General features: G+C 43.7%; 1 protein-coding gene across 4 annotated transcripts in view; it reads left to right on the top strand.

Annotated features, from left to right (window-relative positions):
- The window catches only part of PDGFRA (platelet derived growth factor receptor alpha), a 45,556-nt gene extending 23,265 nt beyond the window's left edge, over positions 1 to 22,291 (top strand). For all 4 annotated transcript variants that reach the window (XM_036851969.1, XM_036851971.1, XM_036851972.1 and 1 more), the window contains exons 9-23: positions 703 to 829; positions 1,902 to 2,095; positions 2,878 to 2,972; positions 3,192 to 3,324; positions 5,022 to 5,126; positions 5,512 to 5,622; positions 5,867 to 6,020; positions 6,892 to 7,058; positions 9,291 to 9,406; positions 9,768 to 9,890; positions 10,818 to 10,929; positions 12,488 to 12,587; positions 12,703 to 12,808; positions 14,052 to 14,293; positions 20,660 to 22,291. In XM_036851969.1, coding sequence (XP_036707864.1) covers positions 703 to 829; positions 1,902 to 2,095; positions 2,878 to 2,972; positions 3,192 to 3,324; positions 5,022 to 5,126; positions 5,512 to 5,622; positions 5,867 to 6,020; positions 6,892 to 7,058; positions 9,291 to 9,406; positions 9,768 to 9,890; positions 10,818 to 10,929; positions 12,488 to 12,587; positions 12,703 to 12,808; positions 14,052 to 14,293; positions 20,660 to 20,807 — 2,033 coding nt within the window. In that variant the 3' untranslated portion in view covers positions 20,808 to 22,291. The remainder of the gene's footprint in view (positions 1 to 702; positions 830 to 1,901; positions 2,096 to 2,877; positions 2,973 to 3,191; positions 3,325 to 5,021; positions 5,127 to 5,511; positions 5,623 to 5,866; positions 6,021 to 6,891; positions 7,059 to 9,290; positions 9,407 to 9,767; positions 9,891 to 10,817; positions 10,930 to 12,487; positions 12,588 to 12,702; positions 12,809 to 14,051; positions 14,294 to 20,659) is intronic.
- The last annotated feature ends 1,844 nt before the right edge of the window (positions 22,292 to 24,135 follow it).

Raw genomic sequence — 24,135 nt, 5'->3', positions numbered from 1 at the left:
CCACTAGCTTCCTCACCATCTGCTTCTCATTGTGGTCTGGGAAGAGTGACATGATGCTTTTTGGTCTGGATGACCTTAGATTGTTCCAGAGCGTTTGGCCTTTTTGCTTTGCTTTACTTGTAGACCTTGTACAGTGGCCCTTCCCAGAAAGGAGTGCCCAAGTCTTTACATTCTGGTTCAGAACATACTCACCTACCTTGGGCCACATACTGTCTTAGGTGGGCTCATTTGACCCTCAAAGTCAATCTGTGATACAAGTATCAGCATATTTCTAAATTATTTGATCCCAGGTTAAAAAAAAATCTTTAAAACCTAATAATATCCCATAGATGCACTTTGGTAAATGCTGCTTTAGATTATACCATTTAGATGAATCCATTAGATGATTCCCAAGCTATAATATAATTTTAAGAGCCTTCTTGCCTTTCAAGCCAAATAACCACAGGGGCTTTTTGCTTTCTTCACTGCAGATTTAAAACACCACAGGGCACAAATGCCAAATCACTGAAAATGTGACCATGCTCTTACCCAAGTGGGTCTGTCCAAACTGGAGTGTTACTGTGCACATGACTCAGTGGCTCCTTGATTTGTAGGTTTGAATGTCACGCGGACAAGTTCTGAACTCGTGGAATTCCACTTCATAATTCCCAGAACTTCTGGGACACGAACCATTCAATTCTGATTTCTTTTCACCTCTTGCAGTTCCGTCATCCATTCTGGACTTGGTCGACGACCACCATGGCTCTAATGGGGGCCAGACAGTGAGATGCACAGCTGAAGGAACCCCTCTTCCTGATATTGAGTGGATGATTTGCAAAGATATTAAGAAGTATGGAAATCACACATTCCTTTTCCATTTGTGGTCAAAATGTTTCTTCCTCGGGACAAAGGACTTCAAGTGCATTTTACTTCTTTCGCTGGCCCTTTTTTTTGTGTTTGTGATTCTTATTTGGCCTAAGTCTCATAAACTACAAGATAGGGTTCCGAACGTGGACCTCGTGTGTGTGTGTGCGTGCAGGCGTGCATGCACCCAGGTGCACTTCTGTGTTCCTGAGTAGCTATAAGAAGGTCGACAGCTTTCAGCAGATTCTCAAAGGGTCTCTAATCTGAAGAGAGCATGAATCTAAAGAACTGCTGTAAGAGGATTTTTACTACCCTGGCCCACAGTTTCACCTCACGTTTCATCTGTGGTGAATGTTATTTGGTGGCTAGACTGGCATGTGAAAATAAATGAAGGTACTGCCCAGGTGTCTTCTCACTCCCTGCTGTGTGGCGGGAGTTAAGGTACCCGTCCCTCCTTCAGCCCCCATCCCTCACCCTTCCCCGGCGGGCACGTGAGCAGCACATTTGCATTCCCACCTGTAGTGACTGCTGTGCTCAGAAGCCTCATTGCTTCTCCTGGAGACAGAGACTCCTAGACCCATGCCCCCCCGCCCCTCCCAGGCCACAAGGCAGCAGACTTGGATCCAGACTGGAGCTGGAATCGAGGTCTAACCCTAGTGACACCTGAGGGGGTCCTCACGGTGTGGGTGGAGAGAAGGGAGGGCAGCAGGCCTCTTCGGAGGGGTGGGACGTTGGGATAGTTAAACATTCTTGAAGTCCAGGTTGCTCATGGGTTCAAGGCTTGGGATGGGTAGTTCTATTGGATTGAACTTGTTTATCTCTGCCTTGTCTTCATAACCAGTTAACTTTTAAATACCCACATGTAGCTTATTCCTCTCTTGGAGAACAAGGTGTTGAATGTCAATCTGCACATAAAATAAGAAAATCGACCTGTAGCCCCCCCCAAATGCAGACAAAGTCAGGGCTGCTTGCCGTCTTGGATGATTCTCACTGCTCCACCCACCCCCACGACTCCCCGTAATTGGCTCTATACCTATACCCTTTTTCTCCGTCTCCAGATGTAATAACGAAACTTCATGGACGATTTTGGCCAACAATGTCTCAAACATCATCACGGAGGTCCACCCCCGAGACAGGAGCATGGTGGAGGGCCAAGTGACATTCGCCAAAGTGGAGGAGACCATTGCAGTCCGATGCCTAGCTAAGAATCTCCTCGGGGTGGAGAGCCGAGAGCTGAAGTTGGTGGCTCCCAGTGAGTAGCTCGTGGCTCAGGACAACGCTGAGTCAGCAGCCGAGCCCTTCCTCTCTCAAGCAGAACTTTGAATCCCAGATGGGGTCCTGTAGGAATGCAGGTCCCTCGGTGGAAATGCAGCTCCGGATGCTGTTAACGGGCCTTCTCTGGGCATCTGTGTGGGAGCCCTTTCTTTCAGATTCAAATCCCAAACCGCATTGTGCAGAGGCCCCTAGGCATTTTGCTTGTCTAACCGTATCGCTACCCAGTCTCTTTGGTCTGAGCGTGTGGGGATGGAGGATGGGGAAGAAGGATCTTCCGCCTTGTTGCTCTTTATAACAGTTGAGACAGGTTGAATTCTTTAAAAAGAAAAATCAATGAAGCCAAAAGCAATATAAGTAAACTGCAACCTTTCAAAATAACTGAACTTAATTTTCTGAACTTATGTTCTAAACTTATGCTACTAATGGTAGCTCTCAATCTCACTTATTAATATTTATATGCCAATTCATATTTTGTCCAGAAGGTTAATGTTGGAGCACCTTTGGAGAAAGTATTTTGTTCCCAGCTGAATTTTGTCCCTTTCCCTTCTAACGGAAGAGCTGGAGTAGTTTCATGCATGTAGATAACTGAGAGATGGTCTTGCCCATCCCCCAGATAAGACTGGCAGCTCTCATGCTTCTCCACCAGTAGTGAAAGATTTCTGGCCCAGAAACAGCCACCCTGCCTTCCTGCCCTCCCGCGTGTTTGTGCAAATTCTCCACCGTGCCTCTCTCTCTCTGTCTCTCTCTCTCGTCCTCTAGCTCTGCGTTCTGAACTCACGGTGGCGGCCGCAGTCTTGGTGTTGCTGGTGATCGTGATCATCTCACTCATTGTCCTGGTTGTCATTTGGAAACAGGTAGATATTTCTTTTAAAGAACTAAAAATATTTGAAACCAATAAGAACAAGAAGAAGAGCAACCTAATTCAGGGCTTGGCACAAAGAAGGAGCTCAGTAACAACATGATGAGTGAACGTTGTTGAATTCTACTGTGTCCAGTCATTTTGCTGCTGCGGTTAAGCTTTGGTACATTCGGACGTTGGTAATTCACCAGTTACCTGTCCTGGTCATTTATAGAAACCAAGGTATGAAATTCGTTGGAGGGTCATTGAATCAATCAGCCCCGATGGACATGAATATATTTATGTGGACCCGATGCAACTGCCTTATGACTCGAGATGGGAGTTTCCAAGAGATGGACTAGTGCTTGGTAAGCTCCTACTGGGGTGATCTCCCAAGACTCCCTTTGATTTGTACGCAACTTTACTCTTTACAGGCCTGTGGAGGAATCAAGGATCTGAGCTTGTGCTTAGTAAAAGCTAAGCATTAGAAAATGGCTTTCAGAAATATTTTTCTCTCTTGAAAATGAGTTAATTGAATCACGGCAATGATTTGTTTTTACCTCCTTCCCTAGCAAATTACAGTTAAAGAAAATTTTACAAAGGGAGAAGAGAATATGAGGAGGCCTGCCAAAGATACCCATCAAAGTGGCTTTGCTTTGGAAATGACGCCAATTGAAAATGAGACGAATTTCTACGACTAAAAAGGAACAGATGAGAAATGAATGAGGACAATCGGAAAATATATTTTGACTCAGTACACTCTGAGGATTATTAGATACTTCTTTAAAATATAGAATATAAAAATATAGGTTGCTTTTAAAACGAACATGAAAAAAATCATCAAGCCAGCTTCTCACAAACTTTTCAAATATTTCAATCTTGGGCTGAGACCAAGAACATGAAGCTTTAGTCCAAGGGATTTTTTTGTTTGTTTTTTTAAAATCACATTCTGAATGAACGAAAACAGGACAAAGACAAATGAAAGTTAGAGCTAGAGGTTGTGTCATCATGACTATTCTAACAGTATGTACTTCAGAGGATGCCAAAGGCATTTTAAAATTATCCACTTGTCTCATTCCAAAATACAGCCAAGTTAGGTCTTCTCAGAGAGTTACTTAAACTGAAATCAAACAAGACACCCTATTCACAGACCTATACCTGGGAACTAAGCTTTCTTTATTATATTTTCTCCCTTGTTTTACAAAAATGGATGAGGAGCTTAAGGAAGTTAAAAAGTAATAAAATATGGAGAAAAAGGGCAACATCCCTAACGTACCAAGAAGCATCCCTGTGTCTCTCTGCTTCTGTGTATTGTCAAGTTGCTAGGGAAGCAGTACCTTTCCAGGAACAGTTTCCAGCCATGCAAACATGCAGTCACAGGCAGTGCTGGCTGTTAGTGCCCTTTCATGAGCCGAGTCTTTCCCTGGCTTGGCAGAAACATCTGTTTTAGACTGAGCTCTTTAAGAGTGGGGACCAGAGCTTCCATTTCATTTTGTATCTCCCAGCGTGTGGCAAAGTGTCGTGCTCCTAGGGCATGTTTAGCCTTTGCTCTTCCTAGTCTTCCTAACAAACAGGCAGCAAGGGAGCCAGCCCGAAGTTGTCTTCATCACTGCTTAGACTCCGTGATGTCTTGAATACTGAAGTATTTCCAGTGGATAAAGGCTTATTGATGCAAAAGATGGCCCTGTTTGTGTGCGGAAAACAGAAGGGTAGAGAACCAGGAGGTTTGGGCCAGAGCCACAGAAAGCAAGTGCCGCAGAGCCCACGATTTGGCCCGGTTCTCCAGCTGGTAGACAGAGTACTCACACCAGGGAGGGCTACACCCTCCTTCTTCCCGCCTGTGTTTTCCTTTCCTTTGCAAATGTTATTTGACAAAAGCAGTGATACTAATTTCCTGCCCTGTGGGCTCAATTCTGGTTTTGACATGATGACTTGGAGGAATCATTATGCTTCCTCCATATGGGAGAAACACCACCCAGCTGTGTACCCATGAGCGCTGGCCGTGGTAAATGAAGCTGATGAGATGCCTGATTCTGCATGTGTTGATGGTGCTGGTTGCCCACAGGTCGTATCCTGGGCTCTGGCGCATTTGGGAAAGTGGTTGAAGGAACTGCCTATGGATTAAGTCGGTCCCAACCTGTCATGAAAGTAGCAGTGAAGATGCTAAAACGTAAGTGCCCCTTTCTGGGGATTTTTTGAACATGGAGATATTAAGTAAATTGCTCAAAATCACACAGCCAGTAAATGCCAAATTTAGGACTAGATCTTGGTTCTTTTGACTCTAGGTTTTATTTGTATTTAGACTCTTCTGTCAGTTAGGTTTATTTAGATTGTTCTTGTTGCCTATATGTTGGAAAATCAAGAGTTATTTTTAGTGGCTTCTTTTTACCCTGAAGACTAGGGATTAGTTATTAGCATCTAGACTGAGTCACTGTTTCTCTTTTAGACTGTTGTTAAATAAAATGATGTCCAATCATAGGATTAGCCACGTTTTTGGCTTTTTCTGGGTAGTAAATAGTTTAGTTGAACCGATACGTGATTTATTTCTTCAATAGCCACAGCCAGATCCAGTGAAAAACAAGCTCTCATGTCTGAACTGAAGATAATGACCCACCTGGGGCCACATTTAAACATTGTGAACTTGCTGGGAGCCTGCACCAAGTCAGGTAGGCTTGCTCACCTGAGAGTGAGGATTTTCATAGAACACTATGGTTGTGAAGACTGTCTAGGCTTTTTAATTCCCAAACATGCCAGCAAATATAAGTCCCTTGAATGGAGTTGTTGACTGGATTCTATTGAGGGAAGCTCACTGTTCTTGAGCAGCATCTCTTACCAGTGTAGACACAGTAATTCATGGCTCTTCTGTTCTTCATTTTCATGCTCATCTCCAACTGGTTTTGGACCCCACAGGCCCCATTTACATCATCACTGAGTACTGCTTCTATGGGGATTTGGTCAACTATTTGCATAAGAATAGGGACAGCTTCTTGAGCCGCCACCCAGAGAAGCCAAAGAAAGAGCTGGACATTTTTGGATTGAACCCTGCTGACGAAAGCACACGAAGGTAGGTGCAAAGAGAGACGCCGTTGTGAATCGTTGTCTTATGAGCTTCACCAGTAGAGAGAACCCACGTCCTGATAGAGGCCATGTCTGCAGATTCAGTGCCAGGAGGTAGCAAGACTTAGAGTCAACTACCCTGCTCCATCATCCTGTAACATGGTGCTGAGAGATACCTGATGTCTGCAGGTGTTTTGAACCAGGGTATCATCTTGGGGATAGGTTTGCTGTTAGATTTGAATGAGAGTGAGAGTTGGAATAGTTCTGGGAACCAGTTTGCTGTTTATGTGTGTTCTACTTAAGACCTCTAAATGCATCTCTGGCCAGGGATGCCCCAGTGCTCATATCTTGTGAGAAACTATCTGAGGATTTCTAAGTTTGAGATACCGGTCCTTGCTGAACCTGTGCCTATTAGTCAAGCCAGTGAAGTGATGATCCCCACCGTAGAAGTCTACAGTGGCTAAAAAGATCTCTGTAGATACGAAGTTCTGTAAGATCAGAAAGGATGTGAGTTCACTTCATATTAATTTACTCAACGGACACCAAATTGGTGTTAAATTTATTGAGTAGCAGGATTTGTCTGCCCAAGCCACTTGGTCACGTGGTGCAGGTTTGTGGCCCGTGAACTGGAAAACAGAATAAAGACGGACACAGCTGAGTTGAGATGGTCCATGTGTTTGTGTGATCATTGACTGATGCTCATCTCCCCGACTAGACCACCCTGGTGAAGGGTATGGGTGGTTACGCCTTTGTTCCCCGTGCCACCCCCATGCCCACCACTGCCTCACATGTGGTGGGTACCTAGTTGTCATCTACTGAATGTCGGACGATCACTCCAGAGGACACCCTGGTTAAGGTTTCTTTTTCTGTTTTTACAGTTACGTTATTTTATCTTTTGAAAATAACGGTGACTACATGGACATGAAGCAAGCTGACACTACACAGTATGTCCCCATGCTGGAAAGGAAAGAGGTTTCTAAGTACTCAGACATCCAGAGAGCGCTGTACGATCGCCCAGCCTCATATAAGAAGAAATCCATGTTAGGTAAAGGTGTCTTTGCTTATGCTTTGGGTGTTGTGATCTTCCAGTGGTTTAATATGATACCTAAAATACTCAGAAGATGGTGAGCAGGCCTGGTAAGTAGGACCGCCGGGCCACATGGTCCCTAACTGCAGATCTGCACAACTGAGTCTATGACGTGTTTTTGAAGGTCTGTGGTCTGTGAATTGAAAAAAGAAAAAGAATAAAGATAGACCTAATGTAATAAATTTTTCAGACTTTAAATGTAATTATTTTATTTTATTAATTTAGTTTAATTTTTTTTTTGTCCAGTTTTATTGAGATATAATTGATATACAGGACTGTGTAAGTTTAAGTTGCACAGCGTAATGATTTGACTTACAAACATCATGAAATGATCACCACAGTAAGTGTAGTGAACACCCATTATCTCACACAGATGCAAAATAAAAGAAAAAGAAAAAAATTGTTTTCCTTGTGATGAGAATTCTTAGTATTTACTTACTTAACTTTCATATATAATATATAGCAGTGTTAATTATATTGATCACGTTGTACATTATATCCCTGTAATGTACATTTTAAAATGTAGTCATTTTAAAGAATTGTTCATAATGGTATTCATTTTTTGGTGTTAACATGACTTTCTTTTTTTTTTCTTCTTTAAATGAAAGTATGGTGGCAGTTGATGTTTCTTCTCAGTACCCTTACTTGGAAAAATTACAAGCTGGCAATCTTATATTGGTTCCTAATATTATTTTTTTTAATTTAATTATATAAACCTCTAATATCTGTGAGTTCAATAGCCCTTGCTTTTAGCTTTGCTAATATCCAGTTTGTGATAGAAACTGGAAAGTGGACAATTTGAGGTTATATTTTCTGACAAGGGTGTTGGGTGCTTCTACTGAATGTTGTTTGAAGGAAGATCCGTTTGTTTTCAAAGCAGATGAGCATGTGGCAGGGTTGAATTGATTTGTAAACTCCAGGGAGCCTAGCTGATGCCCATAGCAGATGGACCACCCCACATCTGCTGGGGGGTGGTCCTTCCAGGCTTCTACTCTCATCACAGGCTTGGAGTGGGGAGGAGGCTGCTAGATAGATCTGACGATGCGTTGTTCCATAATCTTGTATTATTGGGTCTGAGACCTCCTGTTGGTCCCTGCAAAAAGGTGTTGAGCTGTCATGGAAATTGTTTTGAAAATCATTAATGTACTCTGGATGCTTTCAGGGTTCTTAAGTGAAAGGTACAGTCATTAAAAAAAAGAATGTGCTTGTTTTGCAAAGCGCAGTACAGAATAATATTTTCCACTCCTGCAGCTCCAAGGTCCATTCACATCTCATTGCCAACTGGGTAAACTTCCAAGACCTTTTAAAAGATTAGCCAATGAGACTTGTCGGAACCAGTCCTTCCTCTTCCCTCCTGTATTGTTAAAAATAGTTTACGTTGCTTCCCAGGCTGGACGTGGCTCTAGATGTCAGGGGAACCTGATTCATGCTCAACCCAGGCCCAGTTGGCAGGCAGACCATTGCTTTCTGGCTGGAAAAATGTGGAGGGCTGCAGCTACTCTTCACATGCCTGAACTTTTTCAAAAAGTGCTGAGAACTGCTGGCCTAGATTGCCTCCTTCCTCGAAAACCCTGGGACCCTTCCAGAGGGGACCAACTGGGGAAAGTGGACAAATTACAAAGAAAGGGAACTACGCGCAAAGTCTTTGGCACTGACCTTTAAGATCGCTACCTCTAGTTGGACTGGTGGCTAATTTTATTCACAAAGTAAGCCAAGTACTGTGAAGGTGGCTTTAAAAAGAAAAAAAAAGCAATTCCTAGAAGCTGCTTTTTCAAAGAGCCCTCATGTACATTCATCACGGAAGATTTGTGTGTGTGTGTGTGTGTGTGTGTGTGTGTTTAAAGTGGCTGAGGTGATTTGCTAACGAAGATTGAAAAAAGAAATTTGGGAGGCAAACAACAAAATATGTGTGAGAACGCATGATACTGGTCCTTATGGAATCATATATACTTATATATATATTTAAACCAGGTATATGTTTCTACAGATGTATTTCTTTTTAAAGAGAGCACGTTTGCATATTTTACACACCCACCTGTGAGGTTCAGAAACCATAACAAAATGATCTTAAGTGTGTTCTTTGGACAAGCCTCCGCAGTCTGCCGAGTGGCCCAGCCCTTCGGGAGTGTCAAGGTGGGTAATGTTTCATGCTGTCCGCCGGCACCAACACACTTAATTCCTTTCCTGCAGACTCAGAAGTCAAAAACCTCCTTTCAGATGATAACTCAGAAGGCCTTACTTTGTTGGATTTGTTGAGCTTTACGTATCAAGTTGCCCGAGGAATGGAGTTTCTGGCTTCGAAAAATGTAAGTGTATTCAGGGGACAGAGACTTCTTTAGACCCAGGCCACAGATCTGAGCAAGGTGAGCGTGGAAGGGAGATCGTGGAGAAGCCTGTAGCAGTGGCTGCTTCTCTCTTCCTCATCCCCAGAGCAGAGCGGGGCATCCAGCAGGATCAGGTGTCTACTTTTCTGCAGAGCTTTGTCCCTCTCGGGAGGGACTGGGATGAGAGCCTGCGAGAGGGGAGCTCTTTATGCCAGGACAGCCTCCCTGAGGCTGTGTGCCAGGCAGCTCCAAGCGCCCCCATGAAGTGGCCAGTCTTGCAGGGGTGATGCTGTCTAGCGCAGGTGGATTGACACCCCCCGTCATTTCTTCCCTTTCTGCGCAGTGTGTCCACCGGGACCTGGCCGCTCGCAACGTCCTCCTGGCTCAAGGGAAAATCGTGAAGATCTGTGACTTTGGCCTGGCCAGAGACATCATGCATGATTCGAACTACGTGTCAAAAGGCAGCGTACGTGCTCTCACCTTGTTTGGCGTGCTCGCCCTCCCTCACTTGCATCTCTGAAAGCGGGTGTTGCTTCCAGCCATTCAGTGCCCAGATTTTTAACACAGAGTCCATGACATTCATCAATGGGCTCCAGGGGTCAGTATGAAAAGCACAGGCTCTACAGACAGACTGCCTGGGTGTGAGCACCATCTCCAGCACCTACTAGTGTGGGGCCTTGGCCATTCCGTACCTCGGTTTCCCTATCTGTATCAGGGAAGTGACATTAGTACCTATCTCCTGAGTTGCCGCGGAGTATTAGATCACTGGATTCCTGTAAAATGCTTAGGACAGTGCCTGGCACATACAAAGCAGCCCGTAAGTGTTAGTTATTAATACGTAAGTTGTGCATTTATTTCCAAGGAGAGCACCTCTTTTATCAAATTTTCAAATGGTGTCTATGACCCCTAAAATGTTAAAACCATTTGAGTTAATACATCTTAGAGGCACAGTTTCCTTAAAGATAGTCATTCTGTCCTACACTTGAACCTTCTCCCCACTATTTCGTATAGTTCAAAAATGTAATTGGCTCTCAGGTCACCAGGTCTGTTCTTAATTTTGTTCCTAGGAAGACCTGAAAATAGAGGACAGGTCCATTCAGGGCTCACGCTTTTGGGGTAAAAATTCAGGATTAAATATCTTGGCATGTTCTTCCTTGGAAGGGTGTAAGAGGCAGCAGTGACCACCCATCTTTCATTAAATACGTACTGAGCACCCACTAGGTGCCAGGCACTCTTCTGAGTGCCGAGAGTACAGAAGTGAACTAAAGAGACACTCCTGTGGGGCACGGTTGCCAGTGCAAGCTATTAGCCCAGAGAGAACCCCTTTCTGTTCCTGCTGCTGTAGATCATAGCTGCATACGCTGGGTTTAACGTCCTCCCCGCTTCCCCGCAGACCTTTCTCCCGGTGAAGTGGATGGCTCCCGAGAGCATCTTCGACAACCTCTACACCACACTGAGCGACGTCTGGTCTTACGGCATTCTGCTCTGGGAGATCTTTTCCCTCGGTATGGGCCTGACATCTCTGCTTGTTTGGGTTGTTCTGGAACAACACTGAAAGGGAGATGCTGTGTTTTCCAAGCTCCAGGATGTGAACAATGTTAAGATACCTAGTGTGGGTCAAGTGCACTGCAGCCGATTCACATGTTGTGCACTTACGATGGCTAGTGTGTGTCCGAGCAGACCGAGAAGGGGTCCTGGGGAACTGTGCCCTCACCCCTGGCCTTTGCCCCCCTTCTCCTTTGAGCTACTTCAGAGGGACTGTCTCCTACTGGAAATGCTCCTGACGACATCCACTCACCCGCTGCTTCTTCACCTTGGACTTTGGGTTAAGTGGGTTCACCAGTGGGGATTTGCCCTCCCTCACCTCATGGTGATGGACACTCAGTGAAAGTAGTGCAGTGAGGGAAGGGGAACGGTGACTCCCTTGCTGGTCATCATTCTGGAGGAGAGAAACCTTCTAGTCATTCAGTAAGTCAGGCACCGGTTACTGAAGAACACAGGTGCCCCGAGCTACCAGGTGAGGGCCCTGCGAGGGGGTGATTCACAACCCTGACTTCCAGACAGTTCACCTGGGGAGATAAAACTTACACATTTAATGATAAGCTGTGTGGTCCTGATTTAAAATTGTAATGGAAACCCAGAGAACAGAGGAGTCCTGGAGTAGTTTTGGAAGGAAACTAAACTTGACCTGGCCTTGGCCACAAAAATGTGAAATGTTTCATGTATCCACTATTGTCCTGATGTGACAGTAAAGGGCTTTCCCTGCCTGTTCTCCTTTTTCGATCCTAGTTCATCCCTCCATAGATGTCACTGTGGATCATCCAAGTGGGTGGCTTAACTGAGTCTCGTATTCTGTTACAAACAGAGAATTAGCTAGACATTTCAAGACTTCTGCCTTAATTATTTGAACATTTCTGATGAAAATGACTTTTTTGGCCTCAGTGATTCAGAATTTCTCTGGCTTTTCTATTTTGCTTTGTATTCATAGATCCAGTAGTCAGAAACGTTGAAAAACACTTCTGCGCTTTTTCTAGACATGGAGAATTTTTGCCTAGGGTGTCTGGACTTGATCAACCTAGAAGTCCTGGTTAAATTTAAGATTTGGGGGCTTCCCTGGTGGCGCAGTGGTTGAGAATCTGCCTGCCAATGCAGGGGACACGGGTTCGAGCCCTGGTCTGGGAAGATCCCACATGCCGCGGAGCGACTAAGCCCGTGAGCCACAATTGCTGAGCCTGCGCGTCTGGAGCCTGTGCTCCGCAACAAGAGAGGCCACGATAGTGAGAGGCCCGCGCACCGCGATGAGGAGTGGCCCCCGCTTGCCGCAACTAGAGAAAGCCCTCACACAGAAACGAAGACCCAACACAGCCATAAATAAATAAATAAATAAATAAAATTAAATTTAAGATTTGGGCAAGGCTGTGAAATCAAGCAGATGATAACAATTTCTTTGGAAGAACCGATACTTCAAGGCGGGGATCCCCAAACATTTTCTAAAGGTGCCAAGTGTTTCAACAGTGTACCACACACTCGTCAGTCCTGGTCATTTTCTTCTTGGGTCCTCAGGTGGCACACCCTACCCTGGCATGATGGTGGATTCTACTTTCTACAATAAGATCAAGAGTGGGTACCGGATGGCCAAGCCTGACCACGCCACCAGTGAAGTGTGAGCCCCCTCGCTATCCCGTGGGCCTATGTTCATGCCCAGTAGTGGGTCTGTGGGGGTAGGGGGTGCCCTGACGTTCCTCCCTGTGCCCACTGTGAGTCCTGTGCTTCTCCAGCTACGAGATCATGGTGAAGTGCTGGAACAGTGAGCCAGAGAAGAGACCCTCCTTTTACCACCTGAGTGAGATTGTGGAGAATCTGCTGCCTGGACAATATAAAAAGGTTTGTCTGAGCCTCTTAAGATGGGTGAGTGGAAAGGAATGGGCAAAGGGAGGAGACAACAGCTGGTCATTACACAGGAGAGCAGTACTGTTCAACACTATTTTAAAGGAGCATTTTCAAAGGAGGAAAAAGATTGTGTGATCCAGTGGCCGGGGCTTCAGGGAGTGCTCCCCGGGCCCTTGGTAGCAATGATGAGTAGAAACCCTCCTCTTCCTGCACGGCTCCCTTTCATCCTAAGCGTGCAACACCTGTAAGCACTTCATTCTCCAGATGTTTGAGTATCTGAAGCTACTGTGCAGTTAGAAGTCTCAGAGCATCCACAGCCATTAAATCGCTAATTTGAATGCACTTAAATCCGTGCGAAATTGGCTTTTACCAGCTGACTGGAAGGAACAACCTCAGCTGTTATCTGTGGCTCCAGCTGGTTTTTTGTGGAATAGGAAGCATTGTTCAGAGGAACAAATGTAATTTCATGGAACCAAGCAGGATACAGTAATGAATGAAACAAATTTTTGCTGAGATGCTGAGAAGGAAACCCAGACACACTGGTATAATAAACTCAGTTTCTTAGATTCAGTCACCATGTAGGTTTTCCATACTTATTGCTTCTCTTCCTTCTTCTCAAGGAAGAGCAGTTGTTAGCTGAACTGGAAGTTAAATACTTTTGTTTATCGATTATCTCACTGCCCATTACAACTTCCATAAGTGAGGCAGAAGGAAGGAAGGAAATTAATGATAGGAAAGTCAGAGACACTCTGGTTGGTGAAATTGTGTTGATGGGAACAGACTGGAACTATTGTTGAAAATGGGGTCTTTTTTAGATCAATGGTCCCTAAGTTTTGAATTAAATTTCTCCAGTGTTTGGGGATCAGGAAGACTTCTGGTTTGGTGCTCCCAGTGGAAACCCTATTCACCTCTTGTTGGGACCCATCCAAGCCCTGGAGAGACTATGTGATGGGGACCAGAAGGGTCCATGCTAGTCCCAGAGAAGGGAGTGTGTGCGTATGGGGACACAGTTGTAGCTACTGACTGAGAAGGGGTTCTTGGTATCTCAAGACCTACCAGCAGGAGATCTCTGCCACTGGTGGCCCTTTCTTCATGTTACACATCTCTGGGGAACAGTTAACACCTGACTCTCCTTCAGTTGTCAACAGTTAAAAAATAGTAAGTTCTGAGCATCTGTGTCCTTTTTTGCAGTTCTGTCAGTAACCCTTGAGTAACTATGTGAAATGAACATTTGCAGAGTTATGAAAAGATCCACCTGGACTTCCTGAAGAGTGACCATCCCGCCGTGGCACGTATGCGCGTCGACTCCGACAACGCCTACATTGGCGTCACCTACAAGAACGAGGAGGACAAGCTGAAGGACTGGGAGGGTGGCCTCGACGAGCAGAGGCTGAGCGCGGACAGTGGCTACATCATCCCTCTGCCTGACATCGACCCTGTTCCTGAGGAGGAAGACCTGGGCAAAAGGAACAGACACAGGTAGACACGAGACCTCAGCTTCCCGCCGAGCTCTCTCCCCTCCCCTCCCCCAGCGCAGCTGAAGGGGAGGAGCCATTGCCCCATTGTGAGGCCCTCCTGGTGCTGAATCTGTCCTGGGGGAGCCAGTGGCAGAACCCCCAGGGGTCTGTTTAGTTTTGAAAATGCTTCCCAGATTATTCTTTAAATTTTTTTTTTTTTTTTTTTAGTTTACTCAAATATAGTTGGCTTACAATATTATATTAGTGTCAAGTGTACAACATAGTGATTTGATATTTTTATAGATTATACACCATATAAAGTTATGATAAATTATAGATTATTTCCCTATATGTGCTGTATATTACATCCCTGTGATCTATTTATTTTATAACTGGTAGTTTGTACCTTTTAATCCCATTCACCTACTTTGCCCCTCTCCCCTCTGGTAACCACTAGTTTGTTCTCTGTATCTTGTGAGTCTGTTTCTGTTTTGTTTGTTAATTTGTTTTGTTTTTTTAGGTTTCACATATACGTGAAAACATACAGTATTTGTCTCTGACTCATTTCACTAAGTATAACACCCTCCAGGTCCATTCACGTTGTCGCAAATGGCAAGATTTCGTTCTTTTTTATGGCTGAGTATTTCATTGTCCATTCGTCGGTTGATGGGCACTTAGGTTCCTTATCCATTCGTCGGTTGATGGGCACTTAGGTTGCTTCCATATCATGGCTATTGTAAATAATGCTGTTAAGAACACTGGGGTGCATGTATCTTTCCGAATTAGTGTTTTCATCTTCTTTGGATAAATACCGAGAAGTGGAATTGCTGCATCGTATGGTAGTTCTATTTTTAAGTTTTTGAGGAACCTCCATATTGTTTTCCATAGTGGTTGCACCAATTTACATTCCCACTAACAATGTACTAGGGTTTTCTTTTTTCCACATCCTCACCACCACTTGTTATTTCTTGTCTTTTTGATGATAGCCATTCTGACAGGCATGAGATGATATCTCATTGTGGTTTTGATTTGCATTTCCCTGATGATTAGTGATGTTGAGCATCTTTTCATGTGCCTGTTGACCATCTGTATGCCTTCTTTGGAAAAATGCCTGTTCAGGTCCTCTGCCCAATTTTTAATTGGATTGTTTGGGGTTTTTTGATATTGAGTTGTATGAGTTCTTTATGTATTTTGGTTATTAATCCCTTATCAGACATATTGTTTGCAAATACCTTCTCTCATTCAGTAGGTTCCCTTTTCATTTTGTTATTGGTTTCCTTTGCTGTGCAAAAGGTTTGATCAGGTCCCATTTGTTTATTTTTGTTGTTGTTGCTCTTGGCTGAGGAGACAGATCCAAAAAAATATTGGTGAGACCAATGTCAAAGAGTGTACTGCCTATATTTGCTCCCTGGAGCTGGTGGAGGTCTAGGGCAGGAAGGGACATGTGTCCCTGATGGAGAACCTTTGACCTAAGTCCTCAAGTAATTTGATCAAACTGATACAGCAACTATGGTTACTGAAATAATACAAGCCTCTCTTGCTGGTTTTTTTCTGTTTCCTTTTCTTTTTTGGCCCCGCAGCATGTGGGTGGGATCTTGTGGGATCTTAGTTCCCCGACCAGGGATCTAACCCACATCCCCTGCAGTGGAAGCTTGGAGTCTTAACCACTGGACCACCAGAGAAATCCTTCTTGCTGTTTTCTTATTTAGTTTCTTAATTCAAACCGAGGAGAAAGTTGAGAGGCTGGCTGTACTGGGCTATTTGACTCTACATCAGCGGTTTCATTCATTCATTCATTCATTCATTCATGCTACATTGGGTCTTTGTTGCTGCACCTGGGATTTCTCTAATTGTGGAGAGCAGGGGCTACTCTTCATTGTGGTGCATGGGCTTCTCATTGCGGTGGCTTCTCTTGTTGTGGAGCACGGGCTCTAGGCATGCGGGCTTCAGTAGTTGTGGCGCATGGGCTTAGTTGCTCCGCGGCATGTGGGATCTTCCCCGCCCAGGGCTCAAACCCATGTTCCCAGCATTGGCAGGTGGATTCTTAACCACTGCACCACCAGGGAAGTCCCCATCAGCGGTTCTTAACCCTAGCTGCAAGTTGGAACCACCTGGGGAGATTTGATAACTACTGCTATACAAGCCTCACCCAGACCAACAAATGATAATCTCTGGGAGTGAGACTCAAGCACTCTCCAGCTGATTTGTTCTTTCTTTCTTTCTAACTTTGTATTATGGAAGGTTTCTAACATGCATAATTCAAACAGTATAGTGAACTGTCAGGTACCCACCACTCAACTTCAGTGTTGATGAACCCATGACCTGTCTGCTTGCATAGCCATATCTACTCCTCCTCTACCACTTCCCTCTGGATTATTTTGAAGCAGATCCTAGACATCATATCATTTCATCCATAATATTTCAGCATACATCTCAAAAAGATAAGGGCTCTATTTTAAAAAATAACTATAGTTATTAAAAATAACTATGGTACCATTATTTCACCCCCCAAATTGACAATAAATAGTTAAAAGCATCAGATATCCAGTCAGTGTTCAAATTTCCTTGATTCTCTCATAAATATTATTTTACATTTAGTTTGTTCTGTTCAAGACCCAAATAAGAGTCACACATTGACTTTGGTTGATAGAGCTCTATAAGTTCGTTCTGCCTCTTTTAGCCCCCTTGCATATTGTTTGTGTAAAAACCAGAGCATTTGCCTGTAGACTTCCCACATTCGGAATTTTGCTGCTTGCATTACTGTTGTGAGTTTTATCATATGCTTCTGTCTCCTATATTTGTTGGAAATTGGTAGTTAGTCTAGAGGCTTGATCTGACTCAGTAGATTTTTGGTAAGTGTGCTTCAAAGATGATGCTGTGTACAGGAGGTACATGCTGTACCGTTGTCTCTTTTTGTGACAATAGCAGCCACTGGTGGTCATACCTAGACCCATTAATTTATTACCAACGTGATGCTAATGCACAGCCAGCACTAGAACCATTGGTTTGTATGGTCCAGGTGGAGGGGCCATGCCCCACTTCCTTGCTCTCTTTGCATAACCCTTGGACAGAGGTAGGAGAAGGTAGGTGGTGATAGTGGCCCCTGGTTCAAGGTCCAAGTTGCTCATGAGTTTCTCTCTCTTTCTCTTCATTCAGGATATTGCTGTCTCTTTCTCATTCAGTTGAATACATATAAATATTTAGGCAGAAGCACATGACATTATTATTTTGGAGGCTTATAACTGTGACCTCTCTCAACCAATTTAGTTATAAGATATAGACAGCCCTTGTTTATGTGTATGCACCAGGTAATTTTAAAAGTATAGTTTTTGTTTGTTTGTTTTTGTGATGAGATTTGGAGATGGGGAAAAGTGGGCTGTCTGACTTACCTTTCTATTTATCCTCTGCTCAGAACAATTTTTAAATGTGTTTATGTTCCTTTAGCAAACAGTGTTTCTCCAAGCTTTGGGTAATTTTTGTAGTACTTCTTGGGGGTGGGAAGAAGGTTGAACAGTGGGTCTTGGAGCGCTATACGCCAGATCTGTCATCCATTTGGTTACTTTGTGTTTGAGGGCCCTGAATATTTCAACTGTAAAAAAGGGTTCTGCTTCTAAATAAAGTTAGAAAATCACTTTGGGATAAATAACATAAGAAAGGTGCCAAGAACTGTTCTAGGGGTACACAAGGCTGGACTTCAGAATTTGACATGTATTCCACAGAGAGAGCAATTCTAGTTGGTAGGTGGTTGTTGTATTAGAAAACTGGAACTTCTGTAAGGGTGATACATTTGGTCTTCTCTGAATCACACAAAGTATGTCCCAAATGACTACACTAGGTCAGTGAGACTGTGGCCCTGACAGGTGGGCTGAGATGGTGAGTGTCTTAGCTTGTGCTGCCATAACACAGTACCACAGACTAAGGGGCTTGAACAACAGGAATTTCTCACAGTTCTGGAAGCTGGAAATTCAAGATCAAGGTGTTGGCAGGTTTGGTTTCTCCCGAGGCCTCTCTCCTTGGCTTGCACATGGCCACCTTCTTGCTGTGTCCTCACACGGGCTTTTTCTATGTGTGCATCTCTGGTGTCTCTTCTTATAAGGACACCAATCCTACTGGGCTAGGGCCCCATCCTTATGACTTCATTTAACCTTAATTACCTCCTTAAAGGCCCTGTCTCCACATTTGTCACATTGGGGGTTGGGGCTTCAACATATGAATTTGGTGGGATACAATTCAGCCCATAAAAGATGGGGGAATCCCAGATCTGGGATGCTCTGGGTATAGGCAGGCAGGAGTGAGCATGGTGGTCTTGTGGAACACCCTCCTCAGGCTCAGGATGCTTGGCCTTGGGAGGTGAGTGGGCCTGAGGAAGAAAGGGCCTTGCTGTAGAGGACCTGGGGGTGCTAGGTCAGAGCCCATCAGGAGTCGGGTCCTGGGCTACAGGATGAGCACTGAGGCTTGGGAACCAGAAATAAGCCCAGTCATCGGCATTAGGAACCACCGTCCATGAAGCCTGATGAGCAGCAAGGATGATGTGGTGCTGAGTCTTGGTGGAAGCTAGCTTCTTCTGTGCCCACAGTCCAGTCCAGCCATTGGCCAAAGTCCCAGGAACTGGGTTTGGCCTCCTGGGGTGAGAGGCTGCCAGGACTACATGGTTATTAAGACCAGCCAAGTGGACTAGGGTTCACAGGGAGGCTGTAGGACCAGGGTATAAGTGGGGAGGGGAGGTGGAGTACAGACTAGGAACTGAGCAAAAGCTCAGTCTTAAGGAAGGGCCCAATCTGGAGGGTTATGAAGGGGAACTCAGTCCAGTAGCCCCATAGGTTCTAAGAGCTCTCTGGGCCACAAGGGGCCCACGGTGGAGGGTAGCAGACTGCTTCCCGTGGGCTTCTATTGGCCAGGCGTGGTTCTCTGCTTGGAAACTGATATGGAAAGGAGGGGAGAGAGGCAGGAAAGGGCTGAGAGCCTCTTTTTTGGTATGCATGTGTGAGACTCCGTCATGTGGCCGCCCAGCTGATGGTATGGTTTCTATGCCGTGTGTGTAGCACGGTGCTGCAGCCTCGCCACGAGGAGGTGAAGCCATGGTCCTGCCTATCAGCAGGTGATAATCTGCTTGGAGCTAAAAGAGGTACATAAAAATTTAGCAACACAGGGCAGGATAACAGTAAGGCAGTAAGAGTTCAGAGAAGGGAAGACAGGCAATAGTGACAGTCTGGAGACTCTAGAGAATATTTCCTAAAAATTTTTGTGAAAAATTTTAAGTGTCCAGAAAAATTGTAAGAATATATCTACCACTTAGATTTAGCTGTTGTTAACACTGTATCACATTTGCTTTACCTATATATTATATATATAATATACATATATATGGTAGGTGTTGTGTGTATCACACAACATACTTTTTTTTCTTGCTAAAGTCACTTGAAACAAAATCATTTGAAATTCCAGCACACATCTCCTAAGAATAAGGAGACTCTCCTACATAACCATAATAGCATGACCACACATGAGAAAATTGACAACTATTCCTTGATATCATCTAATATCCAGGCCCTATTCAAATTCAGAGCTTGGATAACAGCAACAATAATCATAAGATTTATCGAGCACTTATTATGTGCTAGGCACTCTGCTCGGTGCTTTATGGTTATTGCCTTACTGCTGTATTTAATCTCCCTAACAAACAGGAATATTGTCAGGCACTGTTGTCATCTCATTTTATAGGCAAGGGAACAAGTTCAGGAGGTCAAGGGACTTGTGTGAAGCCCCACAGCTGGTAAGTGGTGGACCATTCCAGATCTAAGGCTTTCTGACTCTAGAACTCCCTTCTCAGACGCTACTCTAGTTAAGTAAAGAGCCTTCACCTGGGCCTTTAGGACTCAAGGGGGGATTGGATGTAAGAGGAGGGGAAGGAGGGCATTCCTGGGGCGTGGGGTGAAATCCTGAGATCACAGTTTGGACGTTCAGGAGCTTTCAGGGCTAGCAAGTGACTGACCCGGCTGCACTTTGCCCCAGTTTCATCCCTCTGCTTTTTCTTCCCCGGGCCTTTTGATCGGACATTGCTTCTTTTCTCTTCCACTGGGGTTGAGTAGGGAAAACAGAAATTGTCACAGCTTGTTAGCAACTTTGGTGGAAGATCTGGCAGAAGAGAAGGGAAGCTGAAGTGTGGAGATGACCTGTGGGTCTGGGTTTTCCATGTGGCCCACTGCAGTGTGATGGGGGCTGCGTATGCCTTGGTGGCAAAAATCTTGCCCGGCTGGGTAGCCTGGGTTTGAATGCCAAAGGATGTTGCAGGAAGAGCTCCTTTGCCTTTGGGGGCCACCTTGGAAATGGTGGACCAAATGGTCTAGTTGGTCTGACTGGGATCTTTCCTCTTCTTTCCCTTCTGCAGCTCGCAGACCTCTGAAGAGAGTGCCATTGAGACAGGTTCCAGCAGTTCTACCTTCATCAAGAGAGAGGATGAGACCATCGAGGACATCGACATGATGGACGACATTGGCATAGACTCCTCGGACCTGGTGGAAGACAGCTTCCTGTAACTGGCAGATTCGGGGGGGACCTTCCACTCCTGGAACCAACTTGGATCCTTTTAAGAAAACCACTTTACTGCAATGCAAAGTCTGAGGGGAGAACTTGGATGATGTGTAGAGAGAAGTTCCCAGCCAAGGGCCTCAGGGAGCCTTCTAAATACGAATGAATGGGATATTCTGAAATGAACTTTTTCGTTGTGGCCTCTGGCAATGCTTCAGTAGCACCTCATGGGCATGTGAAGTTTGGAGGTAGATGGACAAGGAAATAACGGGCCACAGAAAACAAACTTTGCGATTCAGGGGCATTGGTGAGATTCCAACGTACACAACTTTTACTGCAACAAAACTCCAGCATTGTAATTATGTAAATAACTCTAACCAAGGATGTGTTTTGATTTGTATTAACTATCTTCCCTGGACTTCTGGAGAGACCACTCAGTCCACCCATGTACTTCATGCTTGAAACCTGGTATCAGCTGCTGTTGAACTTTCTTATGAAGTACATGCAAAACCACTTTTGAACCTTAAAAGGTACTGGTACTATAGCATTTTACTTTTTTTTTTTTTTTTTTAGTGTTGAGGAGATAAAAGATAATAATTAACCAACTTTGTTTATTAGATTTGGGTCATTTATAAGCCCAACAACTCATTTTCATATTGTAATCTACGTTTATAATAATGCTACTGTTATCAGTAACGCTAAATGTGTAATATGTAACACGTTTTCCCTACAGAAAAAGCACAATTTAAAAAAAATCCTTACTAAGTAGGTGACAAGTTTGACAGTTTTGACATTTATATTAAATAACATGTTTCTGTATAAAATATGGTTATAGCTTTAGTGGATTAAATTCAGTTGGACATAGAGAACAAAGTAAGAGTAGTGTCTTCCAGCAAGTCAGAGTTTTTAACTATGTACTGAATAGTTCCCTAATCCATCGTACTAAAAGCAATTAACTGCCCTTTGAAGTAATGCGATTTGGAATAAATAAACAAAACCCCTAAATCCTAAATGTTCTCAATATTAAGGCATGAGTCTCTGCCTAACATGACTTCTCATATTATTTACCCAGTGGAAAAAGTAGTCGTCAGCAAAAAGACTGGATTTGCAGAGATTTTTTTCATGCCTGGTGATAATTCTGGTGGATCTCAACACATATATATTTTTAATTCTGCGAACCCTGAAAAAGTCAGAAGGATGCCCTGAACAGGAGCCCCATTCTTTCATTTCTTACCCCCAGGAGAAATAGTTTGGAACTCTGAGACAATAAAGGCATTGTTTAGTGAAGGCTGTGTGTGCCTTAGCCTGGATCCTTGGTCCCCATATGTAACTGGCAACCAGAATCATGAGATTCTATGTCCCCATCCGAGAGATGCTGAATTAATTAGGTCTGGGGGAGCAGAGACCTGTATTTTTATAAACATCCTGGCTGTTCTATCAGCCAGATTTGGGGAACACCGGTGTAGACGACAGGAAGTTGCCATGGGAAAAAGATAATTTGCAATAGAAATCAACCACGTGGGAAGCCTGCTATTTAAATCTTTGGCTTTGGGTCAGTGACATTTAATGCCTTATATCTGGCAATTGCTACCCTTAATTTAATTTTACAGTCTTAGCTGAGACTGAGCAAGCCAAATCTTGGTTTGGTAGATCTTCTCACTGCATGGGGAACTGAACTCCCTCCCCACCAGTTTCCCGCCAAAAGGCATGTACAAAAATGATGCAATTCAGTGTACCAAGTCTCTGTATGACCAGGTCACTATATTTTGGTGAAAAAAATTTTTAAGTTTTACTGATATTTTGGGGTTAGATGGGAGGACAGATTGTCACATCCATCCAGATTGTGAAACCGGTTGCTGTGGGTTCATTGGCATTCTGTGCGATACCACTTAATTGCTGACACCATATGAATGAAACATGGGCTGTGATTACTGCAATCACTGTGCGTACTCGTGGCAGGTGATGCTTTGGAAGATGTAGCAGCAATAACAAGGTACTTGACTACCTACTGGTGTAATCTCAATGCAAGCCCCACCTTTTTCATGGTAAGTGTGAAGACTGAGCCAGATTGGCCAATTAAAAAAGAAAACCTGACTAGGTTCTGTAGAGCCAATTAGACTTGAAATACATTTGTGTTTCTAGAATCACAGCTCAAGCACTCTGTTTATCGCTCCCTGTCCCTCGTACAGCCTCCTTTTGTTGGTGCTTTGCATTTTGATGTCCTTTGAGTCTTGCATGACATCATGAGGCTGGATGAAAATTCTCAGACCAGCAGGATCTAGTCCTGACGAATGCTGTCACCTGAGTTTGTATGTGGCTGCATTTTTTTTTTTTTTTTTTTCTCTCTTAAATAGTGTTTTCAGTGTATGACAGATTTGTTTCCTTTCTGGCCTCCTGCAAAGACCCCAGATGAAAATTTGTCAATCCTGCCTGCTTTCTATTTTTATGAAGACAATCAAAGTTGGCCTGAGAAACACAATTTGTGACTTTTTAAACGATTGATGATGTCCTTAAAATGTGGTCTGCCAATCTGTACAAAATGGTCCTATTTTTGTGAAGAGGGACGTGAGATAAAATGATGTTATACATCAATATGTATATATGTATTTCTATATAGACTTGGAGAATACTGCCAAAACATTTATGACAAGCTGTATCACTGCCTTTGTTTATATTTTTTTAACTGTGATATTCCCCACAGGCACATTAACTGTTGCACTTTTGAATGTCCAAAATTTATATTTTAGAAATAATAAAGAGAAAAATACGTAAATGTTCCCAAAACAGTGGTGTGGTGAATGTTGGAGAACTAACTCGATAGGAAGAGTCTACCGATACAATTGTATTACAAATTGCCCCATTCATGTTTTTGTTTTAAAACGTGTAAATGAAGATCTTTATATTTCAATAAATGAGATATATATATATATAATTTTAAATTATGCTAAGGTTTTAGCATTTTTGTCTTTAGTTTAACCATAAATTAAACCAATCCTGTTTAATTTACTTTAGTGACATTCTAGTAGGACTCTGTATTATGGTTTTAATGAAACCCATAGAAAATTCTAGTTTCAAACATTATTTGAGGTCGTTAGTTCTCAGAACCAGCATTTGACTTAAAGATAACTGGCACCTAGCTCATCTTTAATCCTGTCTATTGTTTGTTACAGTAGCATTTTGTGCATTTTCCTCTGCACAAGGAATACAAGACTGCATTTACTCTGGACCCGGTTCAAACATTGTTCAAGTGCGTAAAATAAAAGGTTAAAGTCTTTTTTCACCATATCTTCTTCCCTGTCCCTGTCCCATTTCCCAGAGGAAGAACTGCATCTTTTT

The sequence above is a fragment of the Balaenoptera musculus genome, chromosome 5 (genome assembly GCF_009873245.2).
Source record: "Balaenoptera musculus isolate JJ_BM4_2016_0621 chromosome 5, mBalMus1.pri.v3, whole genome shotgun sequence".
Classification (NCBI taxonomy): domain Eukaryota; kingdom Metazoa; phylum Chordata; class Mammalia; order Artiodactyla; family Balaenopteridae; genus Balaenoptera; species Balaenoptera musculus.
This window is presented reverse-complemented; position numbering and strand designations above follow the sequence as displayed.